Below are 24728 nucleotides of genomic sequence, written 5' to 3' on the forward strand. Positions count from 1 at the left end.
GCATTAGTAGCAGTGTAATTGCGTATCTTTATTGCGTCAATAGCGGTGTGTGTGTGCTGTGTTGGCGCACCAGGCTACAGCTGCAGTGAGCCTGGAAGACGGAGCCAGGAGCGAGTGGAATAAAGCAGGCCCGAAATAAACACAGGCTCCGCCGAATGAAACCTCCTGCTCACATTAATATGTCGCATTTTCTCGGAAGCTGTGAAAGCATAGTGCTCAAATTAGTGGTTCATATGTCGCACATCGTTTTCCCCCCTGCACTGCATCCCCACGAGCCATGTTACAGCCGGTGTTTCCTGAAGATTTACATCCAATTACCTCCGCTCCGAGCCCGTGCCCCATTCCCCAGCTCAGAGCCGCTACCCCGCCGCTGGAGCGCTTACCTCCTCATCCTGCGGACCTCCGGGGATCCCCTCCGTACAGGAGGAGGCCAGGCCGGCACCCAGCTCCTCCAGGCCCGGCTCCCTGCCCGGCTCCGCAGAGTCTCCGTTAAAGACGGGCGGTGGGGACTCGGCGCTGCTCAACGCCGCCATTTTAAACTGCGAGGAACTGAGTGGAAAATAATAGAGGGAAACGCAGGCTGGTGCTGAGGACAGGAGGGGGAGACAGAGAGACAGGAGGGGGAGACAGAGCACAGGACGGGGCTTCGAGCCTCTGGACTGCATGGGTAGCCCAACACTACTACAGTTGACTTGGCAAACAAATATTTTATCATTTCTTACCAATGGTCAGAGGTGGGAAGTAACAATTCTGAGATATTTATTTGTACTTCCATTTGATGCTTCTCACTTACTCCACTATATTTATTTTGTACCTTTAGTTATTTTACATATTTGGATTAATAATTGTGAAATATAATCAACATTTAAATAAGACTTAAGATACACCTGGAATAAATTCACAAGCTACCCTGCAGTATACAAAGTCATTAAAACTAGCTTCACCTTTACCAGCTTTACTAGCATTTAAAACACTTTAATGCATCACTAATTATAATCAAAACATATCAATATGATTCTGAAATTGACCAATTTGCATAATAAGTGCTTTTACTTTTGGTACTTTAAGTATATTTTGATGATAATACTTTTGTGCTTTCACTTGAGTAACATTTTGACTTATACTTGTAACAAAGTATTCCTACACACTATTCATTACCAGTGGTGGAAGAAGTACTCATATTTTAAAAAAATGATATCACTGGATAGTGAGGCATTAATTTCTGTTTAATTCTAATTTGGCAGCTAGCTGTTAAAGGATATAATTTAATGACTTTCATACTGCAAGATATATCCATCCTACATCATAATGTACAACAAGCCAATTTAACTTCTGTATTAATAATATAAACCAGAAAAGGTAACTAGTATGTTTCCAAATAAATGTAGTGAGTAAAAAGTAGAATATTTTGCTGCCAAAATGTAATGGATACATGTAACTCGAAATGTACTTGAGTACATTTACCTTCCACATTTACCGTTACTACTTTCCACCACTGTTTATTACCATGCCCTAGATAATTTTAGGTCACTGATTCATAGGCTATTAATTAAGGTTTCAACAAACACTTTCAAAATGGCCACAATGTAATACAAGAGAAAGAAAATGTTTTTTAGAGATTTCAAGAAGCATATAAACAAAAAATGGATGTTTTTTATATATGAACCTCTATCCATGATGGAAGTAGATTAAAGCAAATAAGGAGTTAGATAAAGATTAGAGATCAAATGATGCATCCCGTACACTATAGCGTTGAATCGATTTAGAGGCTGCTGTTGGAGCAGCCTAAAGGTGCTGATCCCAGTGGACATGCGTAAGGCAGAGGAGCTTGGATTTAATGATATAAAGATAGGAAGCTCTGTATACGGGCCACCTGTCCCTTGATGGCTGTGGACAGATATTAACGTAGATCTTTCAATCAAAAAGTGTTTTTAAAAAAGTGAAATAGGACATGTACTGTATATAGAAAATCACCTAAGGATGGAACAATTATTCAAGCATCTCAAAAGATCCAGAAAGTAAAAGAGTGGGATTTGGCATTATGTACCTCATTTGAAAATGTGGCAGAGCAGAAAATTACCTGATGAGATATTATTGTGGGCACTATAGTGGGTGGAGGAAAGGGAGTTGGAACAGGTAGTTATATGCTCTGACTTTTGTTCTGCTTTGATGGCATTTAGAGGCTGGGAGGGGGGCAGGGCTAGACCTGGTAAAGTAGGGCAGGTTTTAATCATGGTTTGTAAATTGGAGAGGAAGGGATGCAGTGTGGGTTTTTTATGGGTGCCAGCACATGTTGGGATTTGGGTTAATGAGGAGGCAGAAAGGGCAGCTAAGGCTCGTTTAGGCCGAGACAGGGTGGACATACATGTATCATTTAGAAGGATGGAGATGGAAAAATCAAAGACTTACAGACTGTGGGAAAAGTGGGCCAAGCAGAGAATGTCTGCTTAACTACCTGAGAATAACAGGACTTATAAGAAGAATATGAACAATAAAAATTGTAGGAAGTAAATAACACCACAAGATAGCAGTAATGCAACATCAAGGATGTAAGCTGCCGTTAAATACAAAAGAAGAAGAAGGAAAATAAGAATAAAAAGACATGCGTAAGGGAATAATATTCCACACAGCCATCAGTGTTTTCTTGTATTAAACCCATTATCGTATTTAACCCAACTGCTCTTAAATTACAATCACTTGTATAACGCACCCAATACAAATGCATTTAAAATGGACATTTACACTTATTTTCAGTAGAAAACATTTTAGTCACTAGAGCAGGGGTCACCAACTTTTTCGAGACTGAGACCTGAAAGATAACGAACTCTATGGAGGGCTACTTGTTTGATATAATCCTTCTGAAGAATATACATTTGCAGTTTTCCTTTAAATAATGAATATGCACTTAATAGGCTACATATAAGAAAATGATTTTGACGTATTACTGTTTCCAATGGGCAGCACTTTGGTTTAAAAAGTGGTGGGGACACTTTTGTTCATACAAAAATCAAACTGCATTGCCCCCCACCCTTTTTTTGTACACAATAGTTTCCCTATTTGTCAGCAACACCTGTAGACACAGGATTTACAGAGCCAGGCTACACAATATTGCACCAGGAACCATTATATATGTGGGGGAAATTATTGAAGAAGCCAATAATATTCTCCCTTTTTTAGGAGGCTTGCACATGCCTGTTCTCCTTGATTGAATGCAACATATTATAGTGTGGGGGGGATGTGAAGCAATCTCAGCTATTGACCTTATATCTTGTATTAGATGTGAAAACACAAACACACTTTATATATAATCTGAAATTTCAAACGTTCAATATTTCTAATGATTTTCTTTGTTTTACACTTATAAAAAGCAACAGGCTTCTGAACCGCCCATCACCTCTGCAGCTGGACAACATGACGGCTCCTCTGATTCCTCTTCAGAGGAGCTCGACCCACAGAATGAGAGAGGCCACGGTCACCAAGACTTAAAACAACTATTTTCTGATATCAAAAGTTGTAAACTACTTTCAACGTTTTGAATACATTTCTGAGTGATAACATTTCCCTCTGGTTTTTTCTTTTGTATTTACGTCTCATAACTATCTGTACATGCATGTGACATCGCTGCAGCCTACATATGCTGATATCTTAGCTTGTCATGAAAAAAAACATGGATATTACTTGATTATGCAGCAAAGGTTTAACGTTTTAAAAGCATTTTTGCAGCAAAAAAAAACGGCCACACGAGCCAAACAGGAAAAAAGTAACTGGAGCAAATGCCTCATGTTAGAATGTTTGTCTTGTTTGAGACCTCAGCAAATGTAAAACCAGTTCATTCATTTGTACACAATTCAGGGCTTATAAGTAAGAAAATATTATTAGTTTTCTTGTAAGAATAATAAATGTACTCAAAACCAAGCAAGCTTTTGTAGGTACCATTTAGTGCTTCGCTGCAGTTGGTCATCCAAGGCTTGAAGTTTGTAACCGTGAAATCCAACCACTGAAAGTTTTTCTAAATGTATTTATGTTATGCCCTGTAGGTTAGAATATTGCCAAATAGGTTCCATAGCTGCTATGTGAGACATTGTTCATACATCCGTTGCCAAAATGTTTTACCAGTCATTATTTAATGGCTAGAAAGAACACATGATGTTTGGCAAAGCATTACATACAACCCCATATTGACAGGAACACGTAATACGATATGAAATGTATAAGTTAATACCAATATGTTTGTTTTTGTTACAGCCAAGTTTTTGAGAAGCAGGCAGAAAGAGCTTTGCTGTCTTAATGTACATTGATTTTTATTTTGAAAACACACAAGATGCCTGTTTCTTTACATCTTATTCCAGCCGTTCCAATAACAGTTCTATAAAACATGGACATAATCTTCTTCCCGTCACATGTGTGGTCAGATGATCCTTACCATAAACATGTTGAAGTATCTTTAAGGAAATATTTGAAACAATGTTCAACAATAAAAGCATGGAGTTCACTTCAGCATAACCGGCACAGGATGATGTCATGCCGAGCTAAGGTATTCCCAACATAGAAAAGTTTGTGACAAAGGAACTGCATTTCCGACCAAAACAATGGAATTATTTCGGCATCGACATCCTGCAACAGTAATGTCCAAAGACAGCATGCACAGCGTCCAAAGCTGTCTGCCCAAACCAAGATATACTTCTCATTTCCTCTTGCTGGCTCTCTTCCCCTCTCCTTTCTTTGGCTTCCCTTTTCCTCTCAGTTTCCTCAGGCGACGCATCTCCTCCTTGAAGTCTTCATGCTCGTCTCTGAGAAGCAAGAGCACACATTTCAGTCAAGCTTTTATTATGATTGGTATAGGGTCCGGTAAAACGCTCTAATTTGTTCTGATCACTTCCTGCATTGAGTTTCACATCCAATTGAGTGTTCATACTGTTAAAAAGTGGCAGTGTTACTTCTTTCAATGACAATGATGGGCTTTTCCTTTGGGCTTGTATCTGTAACCCAGTCTTGCAAACTGGGACAGTCTAACATGTCTAAAAATACTTAAAATAGGCGTTAAGTTGTAAAAGAGGCGCAAATATACAACTATTATTTACAAGATATATAAAAATACATATCCAAAAACAAGTATAGTAGTAATATAGTAAATCATTGATAAGTAAGAAAATATAAGAGTTTAAGAGAGTTTTTTAAAAGTGTGGTTTCTTTACTAGAAGATGTTGTGTTTCCAAAGCGTACCTGAACAGTCCCATGAACCGGAGCTTCTGGGTCATGGAGTAGTAGATCTTGTGCTGTGGGTACCAGTCATACACCTCCTTCCTCTGGGCCATGGGAGGCTCCTGGAACAGCTGCACCACCTTCAGCGACCTGGAGTCAGTCGGACGCGCCACCTCCCCGAAGATCTGTGCGCTCAGTCTGGCCATGCGTATGGCATAGCTGGACAGACTGGCCATGACTGCTGAACAAAGCAGAGAGAAGACCTCAACCCTGAGACAGGTAGAACATTTATGCAGAAATAGTTCAAGCATCTCAAAATGTGAGAGCATGTCATGTTGGCTATTAGAAATGTGTTACATATATATATATATATATATATATATACACTATTTATACAATTGTGATCCTATAGGATTATTATTTTATCAATACAATAATAATTGTAACCTTTAGCTATTATCATTGATATTATTATTAAAGTTGGTAGAACAGTTGGAGGACATATCTAAAGAAAGAGCAAAAATACAAGCTGTGAATGGTGTTATACAGTAGAGAGTAGATATTTCTTTCAACCAGAACCATGCCAGCCCTGCTCAAATAAAAAAACATCTTTTTTAAAATAGATTTCGTTTATTGCAGCAGTATTGCATTAAATCAGGAATATTGAACATCTTTCTTTTTACTTATTGTGGTAAAATGATCTTCAAGGAGCAATGCAAAACTGTTGTTTTTACATTAAACAAAACCCAAGTACCCTCTGCAGTACCCCAACGTAATACTCTACAGTATGAAAGAGGCCATCTTGTCAGTCTAATGAATGTTTAAACCTTTAAACAACCACGCTGACTAAACAATGTGAGTTCATGTGGATGGATATGATTTTAGTGGTTTACTGGTTGTATTTAAGCCAGAAACCTTGATGAAACCCCCCTGGTCCCCTGTAACAACACGATGAATAACATCGATTCACATGTGTCCAGTTAGTCTTCTTAACAGTGATAACATGGTCTCTTACCTGAAGCCTGTGCGATAGTAACACCGTTGTAAAGTGACACAATTTGTAAACGCTAGTAAAACGAACCAAACTTTAGTTAAATGGCAGTAATAGTTAAGTTTACTGACGTTTAGCTGGCATTAACCTTCACATGCCATACTGCCATCACAAGCTCTAGTGCGCATGACTAGTTTTTCGTGAAGTTGATTGGTTGGTTGCTTTCACTTCCGGTTCAATGGTAAAGCGGCGATATTAACCTACAACATGAAACATAATTTATAAAAAAACAGATATATGTGTCAAACGCGGTCAAACGTAACGTCAAATGTAACTAGTCAACAATGATAGTCGGTCCTTATTGATAAAGTCTGATAAATATCGAATGCAGGAGGTCCGTCCTCCTAAGAGTTCCGACAGATGTGACAGCTTCTACTCAAAGTTCCAATTCCAGCCATTCATTATCTATTATTTTACACACAATAAATATTGTTCTGGTGTTATTGTGCTGTATGTGTTTATGAAAATAACCAATAGTATTTGTATTTGTTTGCAGCCTGGTGGGCGCGGCTCAATGACGTCATTAAGGTACGACAGGTAAAGCAACCTAGCTTAAAGGTCCCATGTCATGCTTTTCCGGTTATTACCCGTCCCCTTGTGTGTTATGAAGGTTTTTATGCATGTAAACGGTCTGCAAAGTCAGAAACCCCCAAAGTACACCTTGTAGCGAGTATAACTCTAACACAGAAAGTCCTGTCTATGCTGCCCCAGAACACCTCTTCTTCGTCGTCTTCTTTGTTTAATGGTGAATTGCTACCACTTGGAGCATTTATCGCCACCTACTGTTGATTTATTGAATGTTCATGTTACATCCTGGTCCTCAGATATGCCTCAGGCCAATGTTTTTGAGAAACTTGAAGATCAGTTTGTTAACTTCATTTCTTTAGTTCTGGTATTTCATTTAACATATAGGTCTTGAATTATTGTCCATTTTCTATAAGGCGTCTAGCATTCCACCACAGAATAATAGAAACCATTAAACTATTCACTAATCTGGGAGTCATCATTATTGAAGGCTAGCATATCATGTAGCATCTCAACAGTTATATCCTTTACCCTCCAAAATGCACATGCTGCTTCCACTATTGTTTTCAGTCTTGACCTCTTTTTTTGTTTGTTGCAAAAGCAACATTCACCGCTTTTCCAATGAAGGCCACAAATGTGTACTTAATGTAATTAATCCATCCTCTTCTATCACACACTTATGTGAACACTTTGTGGAGCTTTCCTTTGGCTGTGGGAGTTTGGGAAAATCTTTTGAAGAGAATATACTTGCTGCTATAGGTACTTCCTAACTATGTTTAGTGATACCTGTTCTGTTGCTTCAGCATATGAGACTTTGTTTTGTACTTTGTATCTCTCTATCTCCTTTGCCTTTTTCTGCCCATCGCAGCCCTGATATGCAGCACTATGTTCCCCACCACAGTTACAACATTTCAGCTTAGCTCCTGCAGCACAAATACCATATTCATGTTTCCCTGCACATTTTGGACTCCTAGGCTTTGTTGCTTTGCACTTGTCTGCCACATGCCCAATCCTTTGGCATTTAAAGCACCACAGAGGTTTAGGGCTGAATTATCTTACTGGAAAGCTCACGCAACCTATCATTATCTTCTGTTGAATTTTTTCCTCATACTGAAGAAGAACAGACAAACTATCCACTATTAATTACACGACAGATAATTCCAAGAATATGATGCCAATCTGTGTCATGCATTTTCTTCTTCAAACCTTTCATATTTTAAATCATGTTCAAAATGAGCTGACAGTAAAGCTCCTCTGAGTATATAGTAAGTTGTATTCCTTTTTTGCATTGATCAACCATAGACCATAACCAGAGTCTGTACTGTACATTACATATTGCAGTTACAATTTATTAACAGAGGAGGGCGCCAGATATGAAGAAACAGAAAACTGCTACCATAGATTTTTCTAGACATTTTATAAGCTTCACCGTCCTGCACACCAGAGTGATACTGCCTGACATGAAACACATTCAATATATGGGCCATGAGAGCACATACTATCTCAAGGAGAGGTAATACTGCAATGAGCAAACGTTTGGGACTGGTCTGCTGTTGGGTTACGCCAGAGCAGCTTTTAATTGAATAACCCTTACTGTTATTTTTAAGCATTTGTGCCCAGTGGCTCATTATCTCATAACCTGCTTTTGGCTACCACCAGTGGGGATACAAGTGTGAAGTTTGTCCAGGGATCAGAATTTGATTTATTGCTGGTGAGTATCAATATGATACAGAAAAGGCCATGGGGTCATTAAAGCTAATCATTTATTTTTGGCCACTTGGGGCAGCACAAGAGGTGAAGGCTAATATAATATCACCTCATAAAGTTGCTAATTTACATTTAGCCATCTGGGATTATACACAATTTTTTTCTTTCTATTAAAAGATGTTATTAAAGGTAAATAAATGAACCATTGAAAAAGGAATCAAGTTTTGTAGGACTTCAAACTGCAAATAAAGGCAAAGGTAAACCTTAATAGTAATAGCAGCGCAATAATAGTATAAGAAATAGTTGTAATTATACTTTACTAAACTATAATTAATTAATTAATAAATTTTGCATAGAGCCCTGCCTAAAAAGGCTCGGGCCAGCACTGCTCTAAAAAGGTGTAGGCCCATAATTAACCCAAACAAATTAAACCATTTAAGTCCAGGGTATACGGCATCATAATTTACACGAGCATATCATGCTTTTTTGTATTTACAAAGAAGCTAGAATCTATATTAGTGGCTCGAAACTAGCTAAGTGGATAGTAACTATCACTCAAATTTGTAGGCTAAGTGTTGGATTAACGTAATGGAGTTTTACGTAGGCTATGGCTACAACATTTGCCTTGAAAATGCATTGGAAGAAGTCATGATAGAAGTTGCTTAAATGTGAGCACAATAACTTAAGTACAATACTTGAGTTGATTTGGCCCACTTTTTGTAAAATTCCACCACTGTTAGTTTGTCTAATCAAATCTCATGTAGCATGTAAGCTAACTCGGTGCTCCTCCACACAGCTGGCCGTTGATTGGACCACGGGCAGGCCGTCATCCTATCAGACGTGCTGGGGATGCTGACTGATCCCTCTTCCCTCTCCTGCTGATGGACTGCGGTCTGCATGGGCTCAATTTGGATAGACCAGGTAGGCTATATCTAAGCGGTTCCCGCCATGTAAGTCGTATAATGCTGCTGTTTTAGTAGGCTATGCCATTGTATTGTAAATAGGTTTCTGCTAAATCCTGCTGCACGATTTTCTCTAGCGATTTCTAAAGCTGCCCCCGTGTTTGTCCATCGTTTGATTTAGTGACGGTTTTGCAGTGAGGGTGCATTTGGTGTGAATGATAATATGCTGACTAGACTCGAATGCTTTGCTTAGTGTGTTTGTTGGTGTCGCCCTGTTTAGACGGATGGATGCTGAAGATGAGATAAGATAAGCGTCCTCTGTCTCCGCCGAGCTGCTGCAAAGCCACGCATGAAGAGACGTTGTCACCGCGAAGCCCACACCACCGGAATAAGAGGAATAAACTGTCAGTCAGTCAATGAGGTTTGCCTTCTCTTTCCACACTTCGATCATGGTCCTGCTCTCCAGAGGTGATGTGAGCTGAAGTCGCGGGGAAGCCGCAGAGGAGCTGTCCGTCTGTCGAGGTGCTGATGCGGCTGTGACAGCATGGCTGCCGGGAAGTTGCTGCTCTACGCCGGGCTCTCTCTTTCTCTCTGCGCCCTGGGCATGCTGGCTGTGGCGATGTGCTCCGACCACTGGTACGAGACCGACGCCAGGAGATACAGGGAGCGGTGCCGAAGTTTTTCCAGCCGCCGCAAGGACCCGGGCTTCATCTACATCCCCAACAACAGCCTGCCCCTGCGGGCCAGCCGGAGCAGCCTGCCCCGCTGGGAGGAGAAGCTGCTGCTGGCCCGGAACCGGCGGCAGCTGTTCGCCATGAGCGCCGCGGATGAGTGCAGCAGGCAGTATAACTCTACAAACATGGGGCTGTGGAGGAAATGCCATCGAGTGGGCTTCGACCAAGAAATGGAAGACCAGATCCGGAAAGGTAGGAATGAATTAAACATGGAGTTATTATTGTATACATATCAGACACAATAAGGATGTGACATGTATCCAGAAAATGAATTAGATTGGTGATTGATTATGTGACCAAAGGGCGAACAAGGGCATGGAGCTATTTTCTAACTAATGTTTGTCCACATCTTCACTGTCTATATGAGTGAGTTGGTATGAACGTCCTGTGGTATAAGCATACAGACTGTTTGGGCTCATGCTATGTTGCAGGAAAGGGGTGCATGTTAATTGTGACGCTGGCTAAAAGTAGTCTAGTATACGTGATCTTATTGTAGAAGTGGTGCTCTTCTGACCCTACAACTGCAAGTAATGACATAATCATTGCATGGTGTATGGGCTTGTCAGTAACTCAAGAGTAAGTTGATTTGTCCCAGAAGCCTTTGCTCTGTGTCTAGAGACTGACTGACATAGGTCTAAATGTACAGTATACAGGGCTGTGGCTGTAATCACTTAGGGTCCAAAAGGGAGATGGTTTAACTAAAGTAAATCCCAATTTCCCCCCACACTCTGACATGTGTAGCCTGTAGTATTCTTAATGCTGGAATAATACAAAGATAGGTATCTGCTTAATACCCACAGTATTGCAGTGTTAAAACTACATTTCTGACATAGAAAAGGGTCTAAGGGCTTGTTTTTGAATCAGGTAAAATACACAACATCTTCTGTTTGCATTTTCAAAAAAATAATAATTTTGATTTATGGTGTTTTATAGTGTTGTCCTCAGCAAACACCTTCAGTTTCTTTGTAAAGTCTTATTTATAAATGTTTTTTGAGATAGAAACTAATAGTTGGGAATAAAAAATCTGCTTAATATAGACTATATTTAACCAGGACCTTTTAAAAACCTGAACAAAAACAACAAAACTTGATGGATTTATTAGATTTGTCATCAACATTATATTATTGATCTATAGATGTTTTCCTTATGGCCGTGAAACCTACTGAGCATTTCAAATATAAAAATCAATGTTTTAAGCCGGATCAATCAAGTGGTCTTTGGTGGACAATCTATAAATTGGGGACCCTGTTTGGATTACATCTGAATGATCGGTCTTGATTTAATAATGGTCCAACAAAATGAGAAGTCGTAAGACAAAACAACCTGTCATTATTTTAGACATGCTCTGAAATAAACATTTAATCCTGGGGTTCCCAACATTTCAGGAAACATGATGAAATATTACTGAGCTGATCCAGGATATGAGGGTCATCATAGCAATCGCAGTATGAAACATAACAGTTAATCTATCGTTCAATTGTCGGTAAATCCTAGAGTTCATTCAAACAACCACCATGATTCCTGTTTTCCTGACCAACGTTAAAAGTAATCATATAATCTGAACTCAAATACAAGTTTTGATGTGTGTTCCCGGTGCTGCAAAGACTTGTTTTGTGTTAAAAGACAGTCATGTTTCTGATGGAGGCTGCTGGATGAGGCGAGGGTGTGTGTGCTCTTTGAATACGTGCGTGTGTGTGCTGCAGCTGTGCTTTCCTTTGAGGACGCCTCAATGGTCTTGATGGCTTACCATCTGCAGTAATGGGCAGCCCACAGTGAGTGTGCTCAGTGATCAGATGAATGCCTCCATAGAGGGGTTTGATCTGTTCCAGCTCTCAGCTCCATCAGCATGGAACAGTACAGCGCGGTTTATGATCATGATGAATTTGACAATAACTTCACCTTGATGGGTCAATAAGGATGCAACCGTGGAGATTATTTATGTGTGTGGGTGCTCTACATGAGCAATAATGGAATCAACTCGCACTTACAGCTCACATTCAGCTATAGTGACTTTCCAGAAGCCAACCACAACGCCTAGCAACATCAATTACACCTATTAGCACAATTATTGTTACTATAACTACTAGTACTTATCTGCTCTACTACTGCCACACATCCTGCCCCTTCTACTTCTATTCCTTCTACTGGTCCTGCTTCTTGTTCTGCTAACGGTTCTACTTCTATTGCTACTGCTGCGACTACAACTGTTTCTACTGCCACCGCTATTGCTTTTACACATATTTAGCACATATATAAAGGTTTATCAAACAAGGGAAATCTTGCTTGGAGTGACAATAAAAACCTTTACCATTGGCAGTATGAGTATACTATTTCTTTCTGATGCTTCACATTCAGTGCCATTTAAAAAGTTGTGACACTACATGATTTCGCTACCAGGTAGTGATATCATGAGAACAACCACGCACACAACCATGCAAACAATGTCAACAATCAGTCCATGACCATGGTTTCATTTGTTGATGAACTAAGAGAGGAAGTGTTAAGAAAGAAATCTTCTACAGCAAATAATTTGAGCAAAATGTAGGTCAATTAACGTGACATAACATCTCAGCTAGCAAAATGTTGCTAACAGCCATTACAATCAATCTTAAATTAGATATTGTCCTCACTAAACTTAGCTCTAAATTCCTTAAAGATAAGCTAATGTTAATATGATAGAAAATGCATCATTTCATCAAATCGACAGTGAATTTGCTTGGTCGCTCCATGACATTTAGATTTCAACAGAAGTCTATGTGAGTGTCGTTACTCTCTTTTTAAAAATGGATCCAGTCTTGATCAAAGTCACAAACAGTGTTAGTAAACAGTGATAGTTACTTTCTATTGACTACTTAATCTCTCTTTTATACTCTCTAACCAGATTTGCTAATTGTAGGATCAACTGAAAGAACAACAGTGATGGTGTCAATGAGATTTATTGTTTTATTAGCTTTTGAAATAAGTGTGTTTTATGATCATCAGGAAGTTCAATTGCTTTTGTCTGACTAGGGCCTGGTGATTTTAAGCATATTAAGTGTGAGTTGATACATTATAATAATTGTCAAAATCCTTGAATCTCTATTTGTTAAATATTTCCTTAAATGCTCTTCATCAGAGCATTGAGCCAGATATTCCTTCCAGGAACAAATGCCAATTGCATCCTTTCCCACTGGAAACAAAAGCCAGATTTAGTGGGTTATTGAACCAAGTGGGCAACTGGAAGTGGAAAACCTTTCAACCCAAACCAAATGTACAGTGACTTTCAGTGACATATAACATTATGAGCCTTGTCTACTGTTAACATGTGTTGTAGAAAGAACATAATTCTCATTTTTAAGGGATTTTGGGAGGTCAAAGGTCACTGCAAAGCCTTCCCCGCCACATGCTGTTTCACTTTTATCCATTTTAATCCCCACAGTCAAATCATAGCTTTACAAACGGTACGTTTTCTGTATCTACATCCACTTACCGGCCCGATTCTGCCTTTTCATAATGACTCTTCTTCTGTCTTACCATTTATGTCGAAATGACAGAGAGTAATTTAACATCTGTTGGAATAAGATAATTCAGTTTTTATATAAATAAACCGACACTCGTTTTTGTATGTGAGGGATGATTCATAATCCAAAGGCCCTTGATTATATCTCTGATCAATACTAATTGACGTTTACCCTCATATTTTACAATTCCGATACTTCAAACTCCCCGTCGTCATCCATCCATCTAGCAACATACAGATTTATAGAAGCTGGAGGGGGAGGGGGAAAAGCCCTGGTCTTTATTTCAGTGTCCCAGTTACAGTTAGAGTAGCTGTGTGTTAGATTATATAGATTGGGTGAGTGTAGTTTATTTGAACAGTGTTAGATAGAAGATGACCAACTCATCCCATATTCAGACAACCGATCACAAGTATTCCGCTGTATCCAACTAATATATAATATTCCTATGTGATAAAGATTTTAAAAACACATCAATGAGCAACACTAGGAGACATTTTCCTTTACTCCGTCCCAAGAACACATGGTTGTTTTGAACTCAATCCCAAATAAACCGTCCTTCCTTATACTTATTTTTGGAGCACTAAATGTGGAAATATTCTGGCACCAAAGATTGTTCCCAACAAATGCAGTATAACCTTCTATTAGACTATGTTTTCTGAAAGCTACTGGCCCGCAGTACTAGGACGTACTGAGCCTTAAACATTTTTTTATTTGTGAGGCGAGATTTACGTCTTCAATGGATCCAATAGTCATGAAGCTGGGAGCCATTTTTACAGACAATTTGTATACAAGAGACATACAAAACTCTTGTGTCCCACACTGGACAAATTGCTTTGTATTTATTCACTTACAGTATGACAGTGTAAAATATTACTATGTACCATTTTTAGCTTCTCTTCCACTACACTTCAGAGACAGCTATCTATTACCAGGCATTACATTACATGGCAGCTATCATTTTAAATCACTTTGCTTATTGAGATTTTTCTTGAAAATGGTATGATCAGTTTATGAACTATGGGGGTCATTGGCTATAGAGTATTTATACTGTTGTTACTTATTCGAACGAATGCTTCATTGTGTATAAAGTTAAATAAACATCAGTGTACTGTATATGTACTTTACATATGAGCTGCAACGATTGATAACTAATAACACTAATTGATAAATTGATCAATTGACAAATAATCTGCTAGTATTTGAGATTTTATTTATTTTATTCCTAAAGCAGAAATGGGAAGAAAAAAAAAATGTCTTGAATATTTTTTAATTTGGGTTTTTGGCTGATGAAACAAGACATTTAAAAAACCAAAACCTTGATTTGAATAAATTGGGATTACACATTTTTAATGGGATTCCATTTTTTTTTAGGGAAAGATAGATTGAAATAACTATTGAAAGATGATTCGATAATGAAAATAATCATTACTTTCAGACCATAGTAAATACAACATATCTGGACATATTGATATTCTCACAGTAACTATATTATAGTAGCAATTCAACGGGACCTCATAATACAGAAAAAGGATCTTGATATGTTCTGAGTTGACCTGCATGTCTTTTGTGCAGTCATCCCCTCTTCTAAATAGGTCACTGCCATACCAGCATCTAATCATTGTTGTTAATTCACCAGACAACTCATAAACTGAACAGTTGGCATATGTCAGCGGTTTCTGATGCCGTGTCATGAGCAGGATATGTGACCTCCTGCTGTTGGAGCAGCTCGCTGACTCGTATTCTGTCTGTCACATAGTACAAACCTCCTGGAGAGAGAAAGGGAGAGATACAACAGCAGCAAAGTGGTTAGGGATAGAGGATGAGGAGAGCCAAGGATGGCTGTGACGACGTAGATGTCAGAGAGAAGAGGATTACATAGAGGAGAGGGGGTGGGTGGGGTGAGGTCTACTCATCTTACGCCATCTGTTGTCGCTCTTTGAGGAAAAGGACTTTCAGGTCCCAAACAAGACACATTCACAGTCCCGTTCAAGCAGAAAGAGCAGGGAGAGGCTCCAGATTGGATTACCTCGCTCCCCAGGGGCAACGCATCATGGGGAGGGTTCAATTAGACACAACGTGAGTCTAAAGGTGCCTTATAGGTGCCCTGCCAATGAGCCTGCTGCCAAAGCTGCTCATTTAATATACACATGGAAGTGGTGAAGGGCGACGGGGCAGCTGCTTTCACTTCTAGATGACCGACCGGTGGACGATTATTAGGGGAAGTAAGCTGGAAGAAGATCAGCTTTCGATCTTTAATTCCAGTGACAACAATGTAATGACATTTTTTTCTTCTTAAAAGACTATATTGTGCTGTAGATGTTTTAAAATGATTATTTCTGTGCAATGCGACACATAAGGGATGACAAGTTTGTTAACAAAAAACTTGGTGGAGTTAGTAGCCTGCTCCTCATCTCCGCTGCATGCTAGCAGCTTAAGGCTACATTAGTTGCTGCTAGCATTATGGATTTTATCTAACTAAAAACAAATGCACACATTTTTCTTAAGCTAATTAAAGTTAACCAAAATCCCTCAATGTTTGTCTTAATGTCAGTATTGAAGACAGTCTGACTATTTTTAGGGTAGTAATATTTGCAGAAAAATTAGTCGGAGGAAGGACAGCTAGTAAACGCTAGCTGTTAGCTGTTAGCAACAGGTTGGCACCTCATGTTTGCTAAATAGCAGAGCTAACTGTTCCATTCAGTTACATTATGATACATGTATGCCCTTTTCAGTAAATAATAGTTTTGGGAAAAGCTACATTAAATGATAATACTTATTCATTATTGTGATATGTTCAAATGTTATCTTATTTAAATAATACAGTTGTTTGAAGGGTATTTCATAAAGGGAATTATTTTACTGTGGTATCGTATTGGTTATCGGAATTTCAGTATTGGTATTGACTTAAAGGTGACCTATCGTGCAAAATGCACTTGTGTACGTCTTTTATACATGAATATGTGTCCCCGGTGTTCCAGGGAACTTACCAAGTGTCAGAAAACACAACCCTCTCTATTTTCCTCCATACCCAAATCTCTTAAAAAGGGGCTGCAACAGATCTGATACAGACTGATCCAGATTTGAACACTTCTATGACGTCACAGAAGTGGCGCTACGGCTATTGGGCCAACTCCACCAATCAGGAGGAGACAGCCACGGACATTGCCGTTCGAAAGCGCTGGAGACGCTGTAGTACATATGCCAGGCCTGTAGATGGTGCTGTTCTCACAGAATCAGCCCATGCAAAGACAGTGTTAAATTGAGCGAAATGAGGAATGGCTAAAATGCATGATCTGTTTGGTATTTTGAAAAATAACAAGTATAAATATGCCTTATATAGGTACGGTCCTACACTATATTATTCAAATATAGCATGATAGGTCCACTTTAATCTTTCGGTGTCCTGACATTCCCCAGGCAGAAGTATTAGAGTGGCATTATTTATGTGTGACATGGTTTGTTGTGCCCACAGCAGCAGACACAGGGGTTCTCTCGTCTTCATGGAAACACTTAAATTATTCAGACATAAGTGGCAGCCCTCCTCATTAGTGCCCCTGCAGCCTGCAACCAGATCGAAAAGACAGCCTGACTAAGCCTGTTATGCTGCTCCAGCCATTTATACCTCCTGACTTACATTGACACAGTACATCCAAATAATGTATTCTCACTAGGTTTCAATGAAGCAATCCACCAAAGTATGATTGCCAAAATATTAACGAAGTATGTCAAAAGGCTGAGCCCACTTAAAATACTCTGAAATGCTTCTGGATTTTCTGTTCTAATCCTGATGAAAATTGGACAAATAAACTGTAAGCTTCAGGCACATTCTCACTTCAGGATGAATCAGATGTACTGGTATAAGACTGCTAGTTGTCTTTCTATAAATGAGTGGTGTTTTAGGTCTTCTGTGTGAAAGTCCTGTTGTTGTTGGACGCATCCCGGCACATCTTTTTATGGTGCCAGAGTAAATGGACGGCCAAACACTTGCTTAACGCATCTAATATTGCTGCAGATGACTATTATAGTAAGTCGAAAGCCTAGTGCCTCTCTTACAGAAGCTAAAGGGTGCCTAGTGCCAGCACCAAATGCCGTGAGGCGTTTACAGAGTGTCGGTAGTGGAAATTAAACTGATAATACTAGAAACACTTTGCATACATTTGTAAAATATCCTGGGGGTTATGAAAGAGAACAAGGAACCCATTAGAACAGCTAAGGGTGGCATATAGTGGAAGGCTATGCAGTCTATGTGATCTGGAGTAACGGGGCAGGGATGGAGTAAAATCTCCTTTCATCAGCAGTTTATTTGCTGAAGAGCTGTTTCTTTGAATGAGTGCCATATTGGAAACCAACATGAGTTAATAAAGGCAGAGCTAAGAGTAGCTTAATCATCAGTATGGTGTTCATTCAGTCCAGCACTCTCGCTTGTGGTGTTCTGACTATATATTGCAAGGGTAATTTCGTAATATGTGTACAGTACATTTGACTTCTGTTAAGGTTTAACTTTGCCTGTTTGTAAAGGCCAGAGCCCGAGAGCAGCAAGGGGCTGGGAGACGTACTCATCATGAAGTCAGTATGACTCCTATAACCACAGGCAGAGTAAGGAAAGGGGGGAGAAAGAGAGAGATGTGGAGGACGAATGTGCTTTGTTTCCCCACAGCAATGCAAGCCAACATCAATGTTCGATGACCTCATGCTCTCTCCGACAGCCCAGCCATGTCAAAACACAGCTCCAGCAGCCTCAGGACATTTGCACACTACCACACATACAATACACATGATACCTACTTAGATGGCTATACTGTACACACCGCAGCACATGTAGAAAAACATTATTTGCCCATCATAAATAATACATGATGCACTCAATGCACTCCGATACTGTCTCTTGACACTCAACCATTGCCTCAGACTTGGAGATGCTGACTCATCCCGAATGCAAACCGCTCCAGTGCGTGCTGGAGGACACAGTCTGATGAAGCGAACAGAACCACATCATCTGTGTGGAGCAGAAGCTACATTTTGAGGTCCCCAATGATGCGGAGGATTGTACATGGGTCCATCATTTGGGAGATTACAAACTAAAGGGCGGTAGATACAATGGTAAAGGAGACAAAGAAAGGAGCAACATAGAAACTATAAAATTCCACCCAATAAAAGTGAGAGGCAGAGGAATATTTCAGAATAATGTTGTTCATGTGTAAAAGTCCATTTAAATGAACTCAGCCCACAGAAATGTCATGAAAGCAGTGGGTGGTGACAGAAACACACATCAGCCCTGTTGACTTCTTTCAGTACGTTTAACACACTGCCTGGCATGTGTCACGACAGCGTGAAATCCCCATGGAAACAAAGGTGTCCTGGACTTGTGATTGGCAGTCAGAGACTTAAGGAGATGAGTGGGCTGGAGCAGAAGGCACATTTTTGACGGAGTGAGGAGGAGTTAACCCCGTCTCTTCACTCACTAACACACTGCCAGCCTCCATGTACTCACCCTGCACCTTATGGATGACAAGTGGAGTTTAAAATGAACGCCTGTGGTTACAAACTCAAGGTTTTGATGACATAGTGAGGCTTTCCAAGTCCAAGTTATACTTTTCTCTAACTTGCACCATGATGTAAAGAGAGATTTTGACTGTCAATTTTCTACAGTAACATTGTGTGAAGGCCGAAAAAACGAGATTGCGAATACCGATGCTTCTTTCATGTAGAAAGGACCCAGTTGAGGTGGAGTTGAGGTGTTTTGGGCACCCGGCAAGGATGCCACCTGGACGCCTCCCTCCTGAGTTGTTTCAGACACGTCCAGTGGGAGGAGACCAAGAGGCAGATCCAGGACCAGGTTAAGGGATTATATCTCCATGCTGGCCTGGGAGCGCTTGTAATTACCCAGTCAGAGTTGAGTTGATGTGGCCAGGGAAAGGGAAGTTTTGTGGCCCTCTGCTGGAACTGCTTCCCCCGCAACCTGACTAGCGCTAAGCAGTTGACGATGGATGGATGGAAATTGTGTGACGAGTTGGTCACAGTTATTCTTTTTGAGTCAGTTTCACCTTGTCTTTGTCATGGAGAAGGTCGTTTTTGAATTTATTCTCATGGAAAGGGAAATACTGTAATTTTGGTAAACCAGCCCTTTAGAGCACTTTACCTATAACCATTTTGGATTATAACCTAAAACAAAGAGCTGTCTACTAGCAACCGTTTGAATTTATTATCTAATAAATCACAAGTAAGTGCAGCAAGGAAAATACTATTTGTGTGCATCAGAAATGTGTGTTTTGTTTCATTTTTTTCCTGTTCATTTACTCATGAGCTCTTAGATTTGTCTTGCAACCCGCTGTTGGGGTTCTTATCCCTAAGTGGGGAAAGACTGCTCTAAAGCATTTATTCCCTTAGATGTAAAAACACCCCGATAACTAAACACAGTACAGTTAAGTTCAAAGAGCACAGTGCAGTTCCCACAGTGTCTGAAGCACTGCTGGGACTCAGATTTGGGGTAAAAACCCTGATTTTATTTCACATCAGTGGACATTTCCATTCTTCAGAAGGCAGCTCACTCTCCTGCGGCGCCTTTCCAGCCTCGTCTTCATCTGGCCCGTTTAATCAACGGCTTATCAAGTCAAGAGAGTGCTGTGGGCCTGTAGGAAGAGCCAGCATCAATCAGATCCTTATTCTGCCTGCCCAGAGACTGGCTGCCTGTGTGTGAGGAAGGAGAGCAGATGAAGGGAGCTCTGTGGCCACAGCTGCCTCCCCTCACAAGAAAGGCCTTTTTACTGCTCTGGACCGCAGGACAATACAAGAATTATGTCCCATAAAGGGGCCATTATTGTGAAAGTGGAGCATCCAGGCTGGATGTTAAGTGAAAAGCGGTAGTTATCTTAGCTCTGCCCTGCTCATAACATCGTCTCACACTCACTTAAAACATTGCTCATTTGCAATCACCGGTTAACGCTGGACGGATAGAGTGTGAGCATCTGCTCGCTAAAACTGTAAAAAATAAACACCCTGCTCATCCCCTGGTTTGTGTTGTCATGGAAACGTGCGATAAGTGTTTGACAGATGATGTTCAGGGAGATTGAGCCAGCATCTGATCTGAAACGAGGAGAGGAGCGATCACGACCAGTGTTTCTCTGGGAAGCAGGAGGTTGGACAACAAGGCTTTCTGCAACACATGACGACACACGAGGAAAAAGAGATTGGTTCCCACGGTGACACCTTCACTGTCTGGGTGTGTTTGCTCTGCGTGTTGTCAGGCAGGAGAATGAAAGGGATGGATTTCGTTTCATTTTCTGTTTCTTCAACTTTCTTTGAGTTTTCCTTTCTTTTTAAACAGCATCTGACATTAGTTTCCATAATATGTCAACATCATGTAAGTAAAGAGAATTCATGGGTTTGTTCATTTATTAAGCCCTTAAAGGGGCCCTGTTATTCTTTTGGGGGTTTTGTAATGTAGGTTTCTATGCATGTAAATGGTCTGCAAAGGCTAACATCCCAAAGTTCCTTCCAGAGGGACTTTCTCCCCCACACACTCCCCTACTGCCTGGAATGTTTCATTGTAAATCCTGTATTAAGTTCAGAAACATCAGTGACATCACTATGTAACACTGGCGCTTCTATTGGTAAGCGCTCCAATGCATTGTACGTGATAGGCTAAGGGGCGAGGCATCTTTAAATGGTTGACCACTCACAACAGAGCCGGCCTGCTAACCGATCAGAGCAGACTGGGTTCTGGTTTCAGACAGAGGGTGAAAAGAGGTGCTTCAGCACAGGCAGTAGGAGAGAAATAAAGACCTTTTTGAACATTAGAGCATGTAAACATGTCACAGTAGAGGCAGAACATACAACAATGAAACCGGATAAAAGTCATAATAGGGCCCCTTCAATTGTCCATGTGCCATATGGAAAAATGCAGTGTTGTCAGTGGATGTTTTGTAATGCTTGTTGCATATTTGTCAGATTGCTGCCACTGGTTATGGCACATTGGAAATGTTTCGATCTGACAGAATAATTGGATCAGCGCCTTCTGTAACTGTTACAAAAACATTCATATAATTGTGGTTATGGTTGGAGTTATGAGCTATGTTTGATTTGCTTGAATGGAACCTTATCACTCAGCATACAGTACAATAGGGTTCAGTTTGATCAAGCAGTCAATGATGCACAGTGACAAATGCAATTTAGTGCTTGCGTCTCATCACTACAGAAAGACTTGTAACCCTGTTTAAACCCTCACAAGGCCTTCGTCTCATTCTGCTTAACTGGCTGTTACCTTGAATAATCATCAAGCCCTCGGCTCAGCCGGCTTCTTTCATCTCTTTTTACCCCCTCATTTTTGCTGAGTTCATAAATACAACATGCAGAATGATGGGAGATTAAAGGGGTTTAAATGCAGATGGAGGATCAAGGATCTCAATTGAATGTTACTACGGATACAAGTATGTAAGAGTGACTAAAGTCAAGGCAATGTGCTACAATATTTATTAAATGTAAATGAAAATAATGCAAAAGCATGCGTAAATTATATATTTTATTTCTTAAACCACAGTTATAACCGGAAACTTTAACACATCAAACAACATGCATGTGTTCAATCGCGGGACCTTCATTTTAGAGAACATTTTAAAAAAGCATCCATGAAATGAAATGTACTCCCCCCACCCCCATATTACTTATTAAAACCTACGTTAGCATTAGCCAAGTAAATATATACGTTTTTTTGCCTGAAAGAATTGAAATATCCTAAAAAGAAAATGATGTTTATAATGGAAAATAATTAAAAAAAACATTATCCTAAATGTATAAATATCTTCTGGCTTCCGGCTGACATGTTAAGGTAGTACTGTTCTTTGGACATATGAGTATTTGTAAAATCCTGTGAATGGTCCTGCTTACAGTCTGCATTACATCACATTGAACAAATGTAGTATTTTCCTTTGAAGCTGAACCCACCTCTCCATTCTCACAGTGAGGTTAAATGAAATGGTGAGATATAGATACAAAATATATAAATATTCAGTGCATTTACCGTCATTATGGCCTTATATAAATACAGCTATACCGCTGTGAGTGCGGATCAACAAACTGTCGGCATGCCTAGACAGGCACATTAAAACATGCAGCAGGCCTGATTCATGCAGCCTCTGAGATGCATTTAATTAGCGGCCCTGACATGTGGCTGAGGCTCAGCAGGCCAATTGAATAGCTTTGACATTTGAATGACATCCATTTCCCTCTGAATAATTGGCTGAGGCCGGCTCACAGGCTGAGATAGGTGTCGGGATCCAGAAAGCTGCCTCTGCTCACCAGGACCTCCTCAGCAGATACAGAAAAGACACGCAGCCACAGGATTATACACACACGCACGCACGCACGCACGCACGCACGCACACACACACACACACACACACACACACACACACACACACACACACACACACACACGCTGCTTTGTTTCTCTTATCTTCACTCCATTATTTTATTCTGCAATTGCTTTTGCTCTTTTGTTGCCTTTGTTTGCCAAATAGTTCTTTGTTTATTCAGGCAATTATACACGAACAGACACGGACATGGTGTATCTTTGTAAACCAATGCAATCTCGCTGTTTCAAAAACCTTTAACAAGTAGACACATAGTTGTAGTAGTGTTGAAGAAGAGTAATACTGTAATACATTTGGTCCTGACCCAGATGGGTTTTGCAGCACAGCAGAGGACAGATGTGAAACAGCTGCTTCATTTTCAATAGCATACTTTCTGCTTGTGTTTGCTGGGTAACATGAGGCGACTTCTTTCATTATCTGTCACATTTGTATGGACACTTGGATGTTCAATGTTATGCTATGGAGGCTATGTCTGAGGTGGCTGCTAACTTTCAAGGTTTTAAAATCTTAGAAATCTACCCATATTTTGCTATAAAATGCTCAGTTTCTCAGAACACTAAACACAATTCACAAAACCACACACCCAAAGTGCAAAAAACCTAATTCCTCCTGCTAAATGAAGAACTGCGCTCAAAAACACTAACCAAATTCAAACTTTAGCACCAAATATAACACACTTCATTCATAATACTAGATTGTTTGACCACCCAACTACACACTGCTGAGCATAATCTAAAGCACTCTCATCTTTTATGGGCTATGCTCTGTACATAGAGGTTTCTGCAGAGAAAGATTGCTTGAGTATACAGAAATACAGTAAATGAAGAAATACAAATGAGTTGTTGAAAAAAATCATATTTTATTCAAAACTAACATTGTGCAACATGCATCTCAGCACATGGTTACTATGCTTCGGATCTGTCTAAGTGTGGTGGCATTGTTTGCCAAAACCCAGTTTGTAACTGCTGCTTCCTGTGCCTCATTGAAAATCCTTAGCTTTCCACCTGCACCTCTTTGTTTGTCAGTCCTTCAGATATACAACAAAGATATAGTGATTGGTCAGTGTGCGTGTTGCATAAAGGTAAGTTTACCAAAGTCAATTGTGCAGGGTTTTTGTACAGTTATAGTATGCAACATACCAACAATTCAATTACAGTAATGAAGTAAATAAGTTTCACATAACAGATATTAGTTGTTAACAGGAAATGAAACAGCTAATGTTAAGTCTGCAGTAGGTAGATGAGAACACACCAGATGAGCTGTTTATTACTGCTAACAAAGGAGCATACGTTAGCATTAAGCGATAGAAGAGTTTTTGTAAGAAAATAAACAATATATTTTCGTCAGCATGTTTGAGATGCATTTTGATTATAGTTGTTAATGAAAACCAGCTACATAAATTCTATGTAAACTCTGGACATGTTTAATATCTTAGGTTACATAATGGGAAGTTTTGTTAAATTGGTGTCCTGATTTTACAGGGATGGTTTACTCTAATTATTTAAAACTGCAACAAAGTTGAAGAACTTCATCTAGAAATACAATTTGTAACCAAATGTATGTGGTCGACACCTATGGCCATTAATCTGCGGCTCTAACAGCCTCCATATGTTGGCACCTCCTGTGGGGATTTGCCCATTAAGACAAAAGAGCATTAGTGAAGTCCATTACTGATGTATTAAGGGTCTGTGTTTCAGTACGTCAAAAAGATGTTGGGGTTGTGGTCAGGGCTCTGTACC

The 24728-nt window shown here is 39.9% G+C and overlaps 3 protein-coding genes across 5 annotated transcripts in view; 1 reads left to right on the plus strand and 2 right to left on the minus strand.

The window, feature by feature from the left end:
• braf (B-Raf proto-oncogene, serine/threonine kinase) overlaps positions 1–555 on the minus strand; it is an 11041-nt gene extending 10486 nt beyond the window's left edge. Inside the window, exon 1 of the mRNA XM_079655682.1 lies at positions 384–555. Coding sequence (XP_079511808.1) covers positions 384–533 — 150 coding nt within the window. The 5' untranslated portion in view covers positions 534–555. The remainder of the gene's footprint in view (positions 1–383) is intronic.
• Positions 556–4284: 3729 nt separating this feature from the next.
• mrps33 (mitochondrial ribosomal protein S33) lies at positions 4285–6391 on the minus strand. Of its 2 annotated transcripts, none has more exons than XM_079654966.1 (3): positions 6218–6391; positions 5224–5443; positions 4285–4790 (listed from the first exon to the last, which is right to left on the minus strand). In XM_079654966.1, exons 2-3 carry the CDS (start codon positions 5436–5438, stop codon positions 4685–4687), a joined length of 321 nt encoding a protein of 106 aa, XP_079511092.1. In that variant the 5' UTR covers positions 5439–5443; positions 6218–6391; the 3' UTR covers positions 4285–4684. The 2 variants fall into 2 exon arrangements, with proteins under 2 accessions (XP_079511092.1, XP_079511093.1); XM_079654967.1 differs by having other exon boundaries at positions 5224–5440; positions 6218–6390.
• A 2804-nt stretch (positions 6392–9195) lies between these two features.
• tmem178bb (transmembrane protein 178Bb) overlaps positions 9196–24728 on the plus strand; it is an 84578-nt gene continuing 69045 nt past the window's right edge. Inside the window, exons 1-2 of one of the 2 annotated variants that reach the window (XM_079655716.1) lie at positions 9196–9435; positions 9668–10313. In XM_079655716.1, the coding sequence (XP_079511842.1) occupies positions 9932–10313 (382 nt within the window). In that variant the 5' untranslated portion in view covers positions 9196–9435; positions 9668–9931. The remainder of the gene's footprint in view (positions 9436–9667; positions 10314–24728) is intronic. The other variant, XM_079655715.1, reaches the window with a different exon arrangement.

This window comes from Notothenia rossii, assembly GCF_949606895.1.
Source record: "Notothenia rossii genome assembly, chromosome: 10".
In the NCBI taxonomy this organism is placed as follows: domain Eukaryota; kingdom Metazoa; phylum Chordata; class Actinopteri; order Perciformes; family Nototheniidae; genus Notothenia; species Notothenia rossii.